Source organism: Xiphophorus hellerii, chromosome 21 (assembly GCF_003331165.1).
Source record: "Xiphophorus hellerii strain 12219 chromosome 21, Xiphophorus_hellerii-4.1, whole genome shotgun sequence".
NCBI lineage: Eukaryota > Metazoa > Chordata > Actinopteri > Cyprinodontiformes > Poeciliidae > Xiphophorus > Xiphophorus hellerii.
The window spans coordinates 14,374,098-14,387,103 of NC_045692.1; the positions used below are offsets into that span (position 1 = coordinate 14,374,098).

At 41.0% G+C, this 13,006-nt stretch overlaps 2 protein-coding genes across 5 annotated transcripts in view; one reads left to right on the forward strand and one right to left on the reverse strand.

Moving 5' to 3' along the window:
- Positions 1–195: 195 nt before the first annotated feature.
- Positions 196–9,398, forward strand: LOC116711710 (centrosome and spindle pole-associated protein 1). 3 transcript variants are annotated; one of them, XM_032551177.1, is made up of 24 exons: positions 196–417; positions 491–579; positions 665–759; positions 878–955; positions 1,193–1,294; positions 1,373–1,731; positions 1,845–1,922; positions 2,261–2,355; positions 2,439–2,535; positions 2,729–2,786; positions 2,874–3,142; positions 3,235–3,335; positions 4,754–4,848; positions 4,947–5,094; positions 5,365–5,448; positions 5,538–5,596; positions 5,739–5,882; positions 5,962–6,066; positions 6,160–6,255; positions 6,418–6,525; positions 6,617–6,677; positions 6,866–7,002; positions 7,223–7,350; positions 8,716–9,398. In XM_032551177.1, the coding sequence occupies exons 2-22, from the start codon at positions 528–530 to the stop codon at positions 6,985–6,987; spliced, it is 2,406 nt and encodes an 801-aa protein (XP_032407068.1). In that variant the 5' UTR covers positions 196–417; positions 491–527; the 3' UTR covers positions 6,988–7,002; positions 7,223–7,350; positions 8,716–9,398. The 3 variants fall into 3 exon arrangements, with proteins under 3 accessions (XP_032407068.1, XP_032407069.1, XP_032407070.1); XM_032551178.1 differs by having other exon boundaries at positions 6,866–6,988; XM_032551179.1 differs by having other exon boundaries at positions 6,869–7,002.
- A 571-nt stretch (positions 9,399–9,969) lies between these two features.
- Positions 9,970–13,006, reverse strand: part of arfgef1 (ADP-ribosylation factor guanine nucleotide-exchange factor 1 (brefeldin A-inhibited)) — a 54,062-nt gene continuing 51,025 nt past the window's right edge. The window contains exons 36-40 of one of the 2 annotated variants that reach the window (XM_032551175.1): positions 12,822–12,961; positions 12,560–12,731; positions 12,340–12,478; positions 10,941–11,058; positions 9,970–10,564 (exon numbers count right to left, since the gene is read on the reverse strand). In XM_032551175.1, coding sequence (XP_032407066.1) covers positions 10,343–10,564; positions 10,941–11,058; positions 12,340–12,478; positions 12,560–12,731; positions 12,822–12,961 — 791 coding nt within the window. In that variant the 3' untranslated portion in view covers positions 9,970–10,342. The remainder of the gene's footprint in view (positions 10,565–10,940; positions 11,059–12,339; positions 12,479–12,559; positions 12,732–12,821; positions 12,962–13,006) is intronic. The other variant, XM_032551176.1, reaches the window with a different exon arrangement.

Genomic DNA, 13,006 nt, shown 5'->3' on the forward strand with positions numbered 1-13,006 from the left:
ATAAGCCACATAATCTTTCATGCTCAAAAACCAGCGCTACAAAGCAAGTTGTAATAACCGCTTATAGGGCTTTTTTTAAATTATTTTTATGTGTTGCTACTTTTAGTTTTTATTTTATTTTAGTCTAATTTCTGTTTTGTTTACTGTTTCTTGCTAGTAACTGCAGTGAGTCTGTCGGGACATCGTGTCATAGTTGCCCTTAGCAACGCGTAACGCTTCGTCCATTGCGCCTCGATAAAGCGGATTTCTCATTTGCGTTTATAAAACGGACCAATAACTCGTTAAAACTAAGACGCTCGTTTCAGCTGGCTATTATCAAGAAAGACTCATTTCTTTTGTATTTATAAACGACAGCGGGACATTTCTCGAGTACAATGACGCAGGAACAGACGGACCACCCAGACAAAACAAACCGAGGTATGTCCTTCATAACAGCTTTGAAATATACTCAAGCAGTGTTAAATACTTAGTTTGTGTTTGTCTTATACAGGCAGAGACTGATGTTGCGCAATAAATAAGTCTCCAGCATGCCTCCATCCGCCTCGGCAGCTCAGGAAATAACCCACAATCTTGACACAGGTACTATACAAGTCTCTGAAAGTGTTCAAGCTGTACTAATTGCAGTATTTTACGGTAGCCTAGATGCATAAGATGTATTTTCCAGATTCAGGAATAGCTGCTCTGGGAAGAGATTATGAAAAGAAGAAGCAGAAGTTGCTGCTGGAGCTGCAGCTGGAGTACAAAGATTATGCTGCCAAGGTCTGATCATTTTCTCTACTAATTAAATAAGCCTGTCAATATGTTTACAACTCCTTACCTTTCTTGCTAAGCCTATATGGATTCAAATGACTGTTTTGTTTTGTTCTTCTTTCTTCAGAAAAAGGATTGTAAAAGTCATGTGCATGAGGAGCAGCTGGGTCTCTCCTTACCTATTGAGGAGAAGGTATCAGTAAAGGTGGGTGATTGTTCTGTACATTTTTCTTGTTTTCGCTTGGAAAAAATGTAAAAAGCTTATTTGTCTTTCCTCTACATATTTATTTGCTACTTTGTTTTGAAATATGACATGTAAGCACATGTCCAGTGCAGAGCAATACATTTAGTAGTTGTAACAACACCACATTTGAACAAAATTCAGTGGTATGAATACTTTTAAATAAAAGTACTGAGTATGTTTCCTTTCAATTTGTCATAGGAACGACTGAGAGAAGAGAGACAGAGAGAATACAACCTTTTCCTCCAGGAGCAAGCTCAAAACAGAAGGGCAAAGAAGGGAGCACATCAGGCTACCTCTAAGGTATTAGTAGAGAAATACATCCTTAAGTGCCAACCTTAAGAAATGTAACTTCATTTCCACATAATTTATCATTTTCAGCCAGAACATCAAGCATCAGATGCTGTAAGCATAATTAGTCCTGGCTCTGCTTCGTCCTTCATAAGTACCCAGACAAGCACTCCGCCCCATCAGAGGGAGAGTCCCGCATCCGTGAAAAACGCTGCCACTCTGACCGAGGCAGGAGACCACAGAAGAAGCCCAGACACCAGGAGTCCCAGCTCCTGGAGGCGAAGGAGATGGGAAGTACATCAGCCGAGAAGGACATACAGCTCTGAGGAGGAGCTGAACACGGAGGAAGATGAGGAGTATGACTTCATACGCCGGAGGAGGCGAGGCAGAAGCACAAATGAGCAGGAGTGCAAAGAGGAATGGGGAACCCCTGACCATGGACAGAGGAGGTACAGCTTTTATTTATTGTCAAAAATGACTTTGAACTTCAACAGGGTTTCATTAGGGATTGGTTCATAGTATCTTGACTCAATTCACGTTGTTTTGCATGGGCTTATGGCAGAGATTTGCGAGACATGAAGGAAATGGAGGCCCTTGCCGTTCGAGACCAAAACAGCAGCGACCGGATCAGGAAGGCGGAGTAAGCAACCTTGACTTCTGTTGACTGCTTGAGGTTAAAGATATTTTACTTTCAAGTAAAATCAGAATCAGAATTCCTTTTATTGTCATTGTTCAAGAAATAAAGCACGACAAAATACAAAAATAGCAATTTATATCATTATAATAATAAGGTAACCACTTCAAGCTGTTGCTGGGTTACGACTTTCTGCTCCTGCAATGCACAGATTAGTTTTTACGACATTGTGGCATCAAAAACACACTTCACAAACTTTCGTAACCAACAAAGCACTTTCTTAAAAAAAATGGTAAATGCTCAACTGTTTAAGCAAGTCGTAATTCTTTATATCTTTATATCAGCATTAGTCAAACACCGCAGAACCTGAAGACAACAGCAAAATCCACACCTACTGCCAACAAAGTTGAGAAAGAGCTCGCAACTGGACTAATGATCGGTAAGATCCACTGTTATCAGTGCTTCGAGGGATATCCATTGATGGATGTGTTGTTGATGGATTATCTGTTGTTGTCAATGCAGGGGCAGTCGAGGAACGAAGCGTTATTCATATGAAGAAGGAGCAGTACAAGCAGGAATTACTGAAACAAATGGCAGAGCAACAGAAAAACAAGAAAAGGTTTTTAATGAGGCAGTTATAATGTAACCACTCCTAGTAAAAGTGAATTCAATCAAACGCAAGAGATCATCTAAAATAATGAATTTATATATTGCTTGTGTGCGCCTGTGAGCATTTTAGGGTTAAGTGGATTCATAATGAACTCAGGCTGAGTGTCAACATGTGACGGCTTCTAAATATCTCTTGTCATCAGGAAGAAGAAATCTGTGCTGAAGCTTGGTGCCGCTGAAGCTACAACTCCTGAGAAAGAGGTAGACGAACTGCATTTACAGAAAAAGCTAAAACATTCATTTCAGGTTGACTAATTATTTAGTCATGATGTATTATTTCTCAAACAGGAGATTGGCGCTGCATCTCATCAGCACCAGAGCTTGGACCAGGATGTTTCTGATACCCCGGGGTTTGATTCTAAATGTGACAATTTCTTTGAAAGCTCACAACCCAGAACTCTTGGACACAATCCCCTGATGAACTTTGGTCCAAACTTCAATCAGCTGCCAGGGAACACATTGCCTCTGTATGGGATGGGAGCGGTGCAGCAAGTGGTCTCACCGTTTAATTATTACAACACCTTCCCTGGCAGGCAAGGGCAGGTGGCCATCCCATGGTAGCTAACAGTTGCTTTTTTCATTATGTTAAGAGTAAAATGAATATCGAAGTGAACTGGCTGTTCATTTTGTGTGTGTGTGTGTTTTGCAGGGTCCCTGTTGTTCCTCCTGGATCTCATGTAGTTTCCAACGGTGACGCAAGCCGGTATGAAGGACCCAGAAAGCAGGATCCTTATTCTAACCAATATCTGAGTAAAGTATCACAGTCACATCATTCAGTCACGCATGCACTGTCGTGTAAGTGCGATTGGTGTGTTTGTCACGGTATCTTAAAGTCAGTTTTTACAGTATTCAATACTCTAATGGATTGTTACAGCCCAGACCTCGAGGCCCACAGTCCTGCAGCTCTTAGTTGTGTTCATGGCGCAACATATCTGAATCAAATAGATAATCACCTCAGTGTTCAGTCCAGTTCTGTGAATGGCAAAATTATTTGCTTCAGGCGTGTTTGATTTGAGAAACTAACCGTAACAAGACACCGGCCCACTTTGATTGGAGGATAAGATGGCTGCCAATGTGTTCAATTTTCCTGTTTTAATAACAATAACTTGCAAAATTATGCATCAATCTTGATTTTTTTTTCACATTTTGTCGCCTTACAACGCATTTTGTTGAGATTTTATGAGATTGACCAACACAATAATAGGTTGTAAAGTTGAACAAAAATTATAGATACTTTCTTTTTTGTTCTGTTGCAAGGAGACTGTGCTTTCAAGGCCCAAGTCTCTTACATGCTCTAACACGTTTTCTTCAGGTATTGCCCTGCATTTAGCTCCATTCATTTTCCCCATCCCTGCGGAGGAACCTCCTCAACATAGCAACATGCTGCCACCACCATGTTTCACCATGGAGAAGGGTGTGTTAAAAAGCAACAGATCACTTTGAGGAAATGGAAAAACTGTACAAATAAGGCAAGGAGGTAAAACACTAACTGCATTTAAGTTTGGAGCAGTGATGAATATGAATCCTGTAAGAAAGGATAACTGCTCCTTTGTGCACCTCGGATGCCACAGAAGGAGCTCTCCAGTTCAGCAACAGCTTCCACAGAACAGGAGACTTTATACTGAGATTAAATTACATGCAGGCGGAATATTTAATAACCTTGTAGCGTCTGAAGGCGGGAGTTGCTCTGGGTTTTTAGTTTTATTAGAGGTATCAGGTATCAGAGAAATGCACACCGTACTTTTCAGATTTTTTTATTTTAGATTTAAGGAAAGAATGTTGAAAAACTATACATCCTTTTCTTTCTGCTTTATTATTATTACTATGCACTAGTTTGTGTTGATCTACCACCAAAATCTTTATAAAATACAAATGATTATTTGTAGCATGAAAACATGAAAAAATCCGGGAGTATAAATAGTTTTGCAAGATGCAGGAAGTAATGTTTAAAATGCTCATTTATCTACTGTTATTGACGTAAAACCAGACTGTTCTCTTTTTATAAAGCAGGTTCTGTTTAGAAATATTTAATACTTTTCACCTTTTTCATCTCATATCAAAACAAATCTTGATATTAGAGTAATATTACTAGCAATAACTTAGTAACAACTCACGAAATCGTTATTCTATTTTAGTTAGTCGTATCTTATTTTGAATTATCTTCACAGATGGGACGCCTGGAGGAGCTCAGCAGAAGGAGACATGTGAGACTTCCCAAAGGAGCGAGAGCACCGAGAGCTACAGAGAGGCACCAAGGCCACAGGTCAATAATTACTGTATCGGAAAGAAAAAAAAACAAGTGTTTACTACACAGCACCGCACCGGTGACTGGGACAGAACATCCGGGCGTTCTCTGTTCAGGTTACAGAAAAAGAAGGATGCACAAGAAGAGAGAAAGAGAAGAAGAAGAGAGAGGCTGCTCAGCTGGAGAGTGAACTGGTGGTGTACGACCCCTGGGGAAAAGGTGGAGGAGGAGCTCCAATTAGAGACAAACACGGAAACCTTGTTAGTAAGTTGACTGGAACCTGAAGCTTTTTGTTTGTTAGATTTAGTCATTCATCATTTGTTTAAATGAATATTTTCTTTCCACGAGTTTTGCTTTACAAAATAGTAAGTCAGAATTTAGTTCATCTGCAGATCCTTAATTTTAATCTAGTTAAACTTTGATCTGTGTTGAGATCTATTTTCTTCTTCTCCTTTTCTTGTATTGCACGTAAACCGTAGCTGAACATTTAGGTGTGGAACTCTTCATTTGTTAATTTTCCATCTCTGTTTCCAGGTGACCTGTATCAAATGCGCAGCTTTAATAATAAGAGGATGACCTCTCTGGGAGCAGAACTAGAGTCTCCAATTTCTCTGCAAGGTCTCTGCTTAATCACTTCTGCCCGCATGTTTGTGGTTTGGCTGTTTTTCCGTTTTTTCCACGTTCTCGTGTCTTGTCTAATGTTGTAGAGTCGAGTCATCCGTCGCCTCTGCAGCTGGACAGGTACACAGAGGAACTGAGACAACAGGTAGGTTAGAGAGGCTTACAGGGACTTACTGCATTCATTAAGCATAGTGGAGCAAGCTTTGCAATGTTCCTTTGGAAAACTTTTCATTATGAAAGTTACTGCGTCGGTTTTATTTCGCCAGCTTGTCAATTTATTCAAACAGATAGAGGAGAGGAAGAGAAAAAAGGCAGAGGAGCGAGAGCGCGTTCGGATTGCCGAGGAGAACGAGGAGAAGAAGCTGGCGATGGAGAGGGTCCGCATACAGCAGCAGTACGAGGAGGAGAAGAGGCGAGAAAAAGAGATGAGGGTGAGGGCTCACACAATGTCACACCAACTTCATTCTCACGCTGCATTCGTTACAGAGTCACCTTTCTTTCTCTCCGTAGAGCAAAGGCAGACAGAGCAATCAAGCTGAAACTCATGACATCGAGAAGGTTCTCAGCAAAGAGCAGAAAAATCTGAATGCACCCCAGAGTGTCCGTCAAAATGAGGTACCAGATGTTTACAGAAAAAGGAAATCTGTTGATAGATTTTGCACAGATCATCCAAGATTGACTGTTTTTATTTTATTTTTATTTTTACAGAGACGGGAATCTCCTTCCATCCCAACGTTGCACAGGAAGTGTACAAATGCTGTGACAAGTCCTTCATCTGCCGTGGGACCACTTACTCCAAGGACTGTAAGTTAGCAACCGGGAAAGTGTAGTAATTATAAATAATATATATATAATATATAAAAGACGTGAGACTGGGGTGAAGATTTGATCCTCAGGCGGAAACAACATGGAAATTTTGGGTTTTATTAAAGAGATTGTCAAAGATGGACTGTGTGTTTTTTTCAGTTGTTTTTGCAGAGGGAGCCATCTCCACCCATCCCAACTTTGCAGAGGAAGCAAACAAGTCTTTCACCAAGTCTGTCATCTGATATGAGCTCACCTACTTCAAGAATTGTAAGTCAGTTAGCAATGCACACAAATATTTTGAAAGTCATCAATTTATTGTACGGAACTTACAAATAAACAAATATTTTTTTTTTGCCAGGAGCGTATTGTATCAGCACCAAGCATCCAACCAGTTACTGAGAGGAAGCCTTCAATACCTGGTGAGTCTGACATAAACACCTGGATACAAATATTCAATCCTGTAGAAAATTATTCCACATTTTGTCAGATATTAATGGATCTTTTGAGCAACAGTTTAAGGGTGTAAAACTTTGTAAATCACACTAGAATTACACACCATCCCTTTTCACACTCGTGTTTTTAATCCTGAGTTACTGTTCTTCTCCAGCAGGTCAACAGGAAGTGATCAGAGAGCTGTCAACCCTCCGCAAGTTTCTGAGGAGAGAACAGAGACACCTGGAGCTTCAGCTGAAGGAGGAGGCTCACAACCCTCACCTGCACAAGCATTGAAGTACGATCATGGAGGTGATACTAGATATTCAAACCTGCATAATTCTGTCTTGTTAAAATACAGTAATGCTTTTGTTGTCTGAATGGATAAAAGAACTTGACCCAGGCAGCTCGTCAGAGCAGTAGATTACCAGTATTGACAAGTTGTAACTTCTAACTTCTTTTGCAACTTTTCTGAAATCATGCATAGTAAGTTTTTCTCCAAATTTATCAAATCTATTTTACTCACATGTAGAAGATGATCCAGAGCCGAGGCTTTCGAATCTGCAAACGTCAAATCTGCTGAAGTATTAACTATGGGTCCTTCCCTTGCTCCTGGATTTCCTGAAAAGAAAAACTCATGGGAGTTCAACTTCCTTAGAGGTACTTATATTAAATATTTGCAGTCTTAATGCCTAAATTAACTTCATATAGAATTAAGGGCAGCAAATCTGAGCCTCGATTTCCTCACACTACCCACTTTCCAGAGCCTTTTCAGTTCGATATGTCCCTTTAGCCGAACACTTGCTTCTCATCTCTACGAGATCCAACAGTTTAAATCTGCAAACTGAGAATAAAATAAAAATGGCTTGGAATAGTACTTATGACTACAAGCTATGAAATGAAGCTGTTAAAGATGCTACCCTCTAGTGTAATTCATTTCAAGGGGAGGGAGTGAATTAGCAATGTTTGCCAGATCTGAACAGATTCTGAAGCAACGTTGTGATTGGTTCAGCATTTTGTGTTTAAGAGTCAGAGTTTGATTCTGACGGCTCCCTGATGCAGACATTGATCGTCTTCAGAACTAACCTGCATTAATCTGGTCACATTCGTCTTAGAATATTTCCACCTGGCCAATTTTGATAGTAATCTTTGCCAAAACAAACAAATGCAGCATTCTGCTTTCACCACCAACAGTGGCACTGACCTGAACAACCTCCATCTTTCTAACCACTCAGTCTGGCGCTCATTTCATCTGCTTGAATCTGCAATGAATAACATACAGATCTTGAAATCACCAGTGTATTTAAGGTCATAAGGCATCACATCTGCCTAATGTGATGTCATGAAGGGTGTACTCCTATGGAAGATTTATTTTCAGACAGTAAACTTAATTCTAAAACAGAGCAAATTGAAAAAACCCCCAACAAAAAACAAACTGACCAGGACATTCAGACCTGTAAGTTACAAGTTATATCAAGAGTGATTTTCAAGAGGAATCTGGTCGATGGCTTTAAGGAGGAGCAGTTGTATTTTTTCCGTCTAGAAAGTCGAGTTCACTTGTAAGAATGAAGTATCCATTTTCCCTAGACGGCAGAGTTATTGTCTCACTAGAGGGAAGAAAGACAAAGCTTTTACCCATTTCATCAGAAAATCCGTTCAGATATATTTATTTTCCAAGACACTGGTGGCAGTTTCCCCCCTAACCCAGGGGGGGATAAAGGAAGAGCTGCTTCCTGCACCCTCCAGTGCTCTCCTCCAGCAGTTGAAGGGTCAGCTTAGCACTTTGTGTCTTTGCCAGAGAAACGGCAGCCAACAGCAGCTCATGATTCCACTCAGCAGCTGGTGGCGATACAGGGAGTCTGCTGGCCTCATCAGCTGCAGGGTGGAGATAGCGCCAGGCCAGGCAGTAAAAATCTGTTTCTCATTTGTAAAAGTTTTCCTAAACAGATTAATATATATTTTTTTATTTTAAGATTAAATTAGCTATCTTTTAATCTGAACATTCAACTTTCTTTTACTGTGCAGCCCCACAAAACGTGAGCCGGAGAAGCGCATGAACTGCAGCGATAACGTGGAGGATCAGTCTCCGACGCCGAGGACAGAAACCTGGCTGAAGCCCGGCTCAGAGCCAAGAAAATAAACAAAAACAAAACAAACTAAAAACTCAGGATGCAAGCTGGATGCTTCACCCTGGCAGAAATGCCACATCATCCAGTTCCCCATGAGTCGGACTCCACAGGGAATTTCCATTTACTGTGGCTTTGCAATCTTAATGTTTCCACAGCTGCAGATAAGGAAGCTAATGGGAACATTAAAAAATATATGCAACCAAAGTCTAACTACGTAGCAATAGCAAGATAACCTTAAAATGTCTGTATATTCATATTGCACTTTTTTTAAATTTATGCATTAAAATTTACTTTTAAACTAAACCTGAATTGCGACTGATTATTGACCAAGTTAAAACTCACTGATTCTTCATTCAAATCAACCAAGTTCAAAAACTTTATTGACCTAGAACCTGATTAGAATGCCAGATGATGTATCGTACAGAAAGTTGTACATAATCTTTTGCAACATAGAAAACTTTACATTGCTGTATCATATACATTTAGTTTTCTACATCCATGAGCAGGAATGCATCCAATTTACACTTAAAGCACGGCTAACATTTGTAATTTTCTCTATACATATATCCTTCCCCAAACCAAAAAACAAAGAAAAACAAAATCAAGTTTTCTGATTTTTGTACAGTAGGGCGATAACTAAACTCACATGAAAACAGAAATTAGAATAGCGACTTCATAAAGCAGCTAGCATCAGTGTGCTCCCTTGTCTTCGGGCTCCAGAAGCCCAGTTATCGTCTCATCTTTTGTTAAAAACTTAACATATAAAATGGAAATAATTTAACCCTTCACTTTCCGCAGTCTTGTTTAATTACAAATCATACCGTGTTGGACAATCAGGAGGAGGTGGTGCAGTCAAATAAATTATCACAAAAGTAAGATCTCCAGTGCATTCAAAAAAACAAAACAGAACAAAAACAAGATCAAGTGCAGCAAAAAAATCCAGGAGAAAAATAAACAAAATCTAGTGTTATTATTATTATTATTATAAGATTATTTTACACAGCGGCAGATCTGTACAACTAGTTTCATCCAAGAGACTAACCAACGCTGATGTTAGCCGTCCACAGTGCAGAGAGATCGTCAGCCATGTGTGTGAGATAAATTTCAAAGTTGCTGAGTATTTGCATGTAGCTGAAATCATTCATTCTTCTTCCTTTTTTTTTTTTAACATACAGTAAGAAGCACACGTGTTGAGATGTAGATCAGAGATATGGGTTCATGTCAGTTGCATCAACAGACTCACTTGTTGATCAGTAGTTTTACCCAGTGGAGGCGTCGCTACACCCGGTGCAAGACATTATTGTTTTTACGATGAAGCGGACGACTCCGTCTGTGAGGGTTCAGAGTGTTGGGTGGGGCTTTCAATCTCCAACTAATCAGGTTAAAGTGTTTGTCATACAACAGGAGGAAGAGAAGGAGAGGAGGTGAGGGGGGGGGGAGGGGCCCTGAGGAGGCGCAGCACAACCGCACATTTCTGCGGTGGGTTGGTTTGTGTAGGTGGAGGGGTGGAGGAGGGTGCAGCATCACTGGGCCTCCTCCCCAGCTTCCTCCCCCACCTCCATGTCCGTTTCTGGCTCTGCACGCCTCGGCTCGGGGTCCGGCTCTGGCTCAGGCAGCTGTGCAATGTTAAAGACGAGGCCGATGCGCAGGTAGAACTTCCTGAGAACGGCCCGCAGTTCAGGGATCAGGTCAAACTGCATGATCTCACACAGGAGGGGGTAGTATCTGGATGCATGAGCCTTGAACTGTCCAGAGGGGGAGGAAGAAAGACACAGAGGTCAGCCTTTAGGACATCCAACAGTATCAATGGCTCTCAAAGTTTCTCTTATTTTGCTACAAATTCTAAACATAAAGAAGGAACACTGGTGTGCAGGTTGTGCTGTTGTTCTTATAGGCTACTTAGATCAAAATATTCTAACATTGCATGGATCCACGTACTCAGGCTTTCTTTTGTGTCGATGTTTTACAATACAATCAAGTTTGTGGCTGACAAAATGTACAAGATGAAGAAATATTTAAAATTGTTTTTACATTTTGTATGCGGTTGTTGATCTTGTAAATGCAACATTATCATTAAAAGTCTCACTTTATTTAAATCCAGGGTGTGTTTTGGTTTCCTACCCTTTCGTCGCTGATCTTCAGCACCTTGGTGAGGAAGAGCAGCAGCAGGTTGGTCCAGGCCTCTCTGTGGCTTTCTGAGGTCAGAGCCAGGAAGTACGCCACCGCCTCGCTGCAAACGCTGAACAAAACAGAAACATTTCACAGACTTTAACACAACAGGGAACAAGTAGGATGATGATGATGATGATAAAGGCTCTTCATTGAAGCTGATCACTGAGTCGTCTATTAAACCGTTAGGAGAACCTGGACTTCTCCTTCTTCAGTTTCCATCTGTATCTGGTGACTGAATCTCCACGTCCTCCTCTAGCTCTGCACCCTGAACTGATCCAGCTCACACACTCAGCCACCATTTATACTAATTTCCTACCTGATACCATCTTCATCTCTCTAAATGTTAATCAGGGAAGCAGAAGAGATAAACCAGTGTTCTGCTTTGGATCACTATCAATATGGGCATCAAAACAGGAGGATGAGTCAGAAGGGAAAAGCAAACAGGATGAGGACTGGCTGTGAGGCTCTGAGTAGCCCTGATGCAATCACAGAAGTGCTGATCACAAGGAGCATTCTGGTTCCTTTGGATCTATAAAGCTTTTCTTTATGAGAACAGTGAAGCAGAGCTCCTGCTGGCTTTGTTATATTGTTTTTTTTGTGTTTTCTTTTACACTTTTCTACCTAATCCGGAGTAGCTGGCAACATCAAAAACACATTTTAACCAGCAGGACAGATCTCACCTCACTTAGCAGAGCACAAGTAAATAAAATGATCATGTTTCAGCCCATCTAATGGAGGAGAAGCCTCCTGACGTCCTCAAATGAACAGTATTAGGGCTGCAGCTACTGATTATTTAATTATTCTGATTAATTGAAAAATCTAATTTAAAAAATGTCTCATTCTGCATCTTTATCATTTAACCACTTGAGCTTATTTTATACAATATTAGAAATATATGCTTGCTCATTTGTGCAAAGGATGCATCTGCATCTAGGAATAAACTTTGAGGTTTATAATGTATAAAGCTCAACCCTTTCTGATCAACTCACCCACACTATGAATGGCTGATCGGTTACTAATTAAATAGTTAAATGTGTGTAATAGGCCGTTTTTTTTTTAAACAATGTGAAGCTAAAGCAATGTTACTAGATGAGTTGTGTGGAACATATTTACAGACAAAGAAGGTTTTGTTGTTTTAAACGCAAAATGTATGTTTTTTGTACAGTTTGGCTCATTTGTTGTCGTATGTTGCTCTTACAACATATAAACTTTTTTGAGTCCAAGCTATAGTTAATGATTCATCAATTTCTAAATTAGTTGATTATTTTAACAATCGATTCATTGCGATGAATCGCTTCAATGTTGATCTGAATGTGGTAAATGTTCAGCAGATGAAGGCGTTCCTCACTTGAGCAGCCGCCTCTGGACCTCCTCCCAGGCGCCCTGTCGGCTCTCGTCCGTGTACATACGGAACAGGATGCGCAGCCCACACGCCAGGCTGCTGGTCTCCTGCTTCAACAGGTTGGGCTTCGACTTGCCTTTGAAACCTCCAATACGCACACAGTAAAAACTTGTTAGAGATCCACAGCGCCAACCTCGAGTCCCAGATGCAGCCTTCGTTCTCCTACCTGCTTTCCACAGCAGCGTTCTCTGCTCGTTGTTGGAGTTGAAAGCCTTGGCGAAGCGATGTGACTCCAGCAGGCAGTCCAGTAGCTTGAAGAGCTGCTCCGAGGTCAGATAGCGGAACATCCCCTGGTCCTGGGTCTCCACTTGGACGTCCGCAGCACACCCTGCATCCCGCTTCAAATTACATAAAAGGTTATAAAGCTACTCGCTAATATTTCCACCATGCTGTGGCTCATCGTCATGCGGGTCACTAAAATTTTGTACCTGAGCAGCTGCAAAGTTTTCTGCGTCCTCTTTCTTACTGGTGGCGGGGAAAAACACGATGTTATCGATGGTCTGGATCAGCTCCAGCTGCACGACGCACTTTATGAGCAGGGCAGAGAACAAGCGCTGCTCCTGGATCTCTGCAGGACACGACAGGAAATGGTCATCAGGAAACAAATTGATGA

Coding starts and splice junctions, on each gene's coding strand:
- LOC116711710 (XM_032551177.1), top strand. CDS start 528: ATGCCTCCATCCGCCTCGGCAGCTCAGGAAATAACCCACAATCTTGAC. Junction 580..664: donor AACCCACAATCTTGACACAG/GTACTATACAAG, acceptor TGTATTTTCCAG/ATTCAGGAATAGCTGCTCTG. Junction 1,295..1,372: donor CACATCAGGCTACCTCTAAG/GTATTAGTAGAG, acceptor TATCATTTTCAG/CCAGAACATCAAGCATCAGA.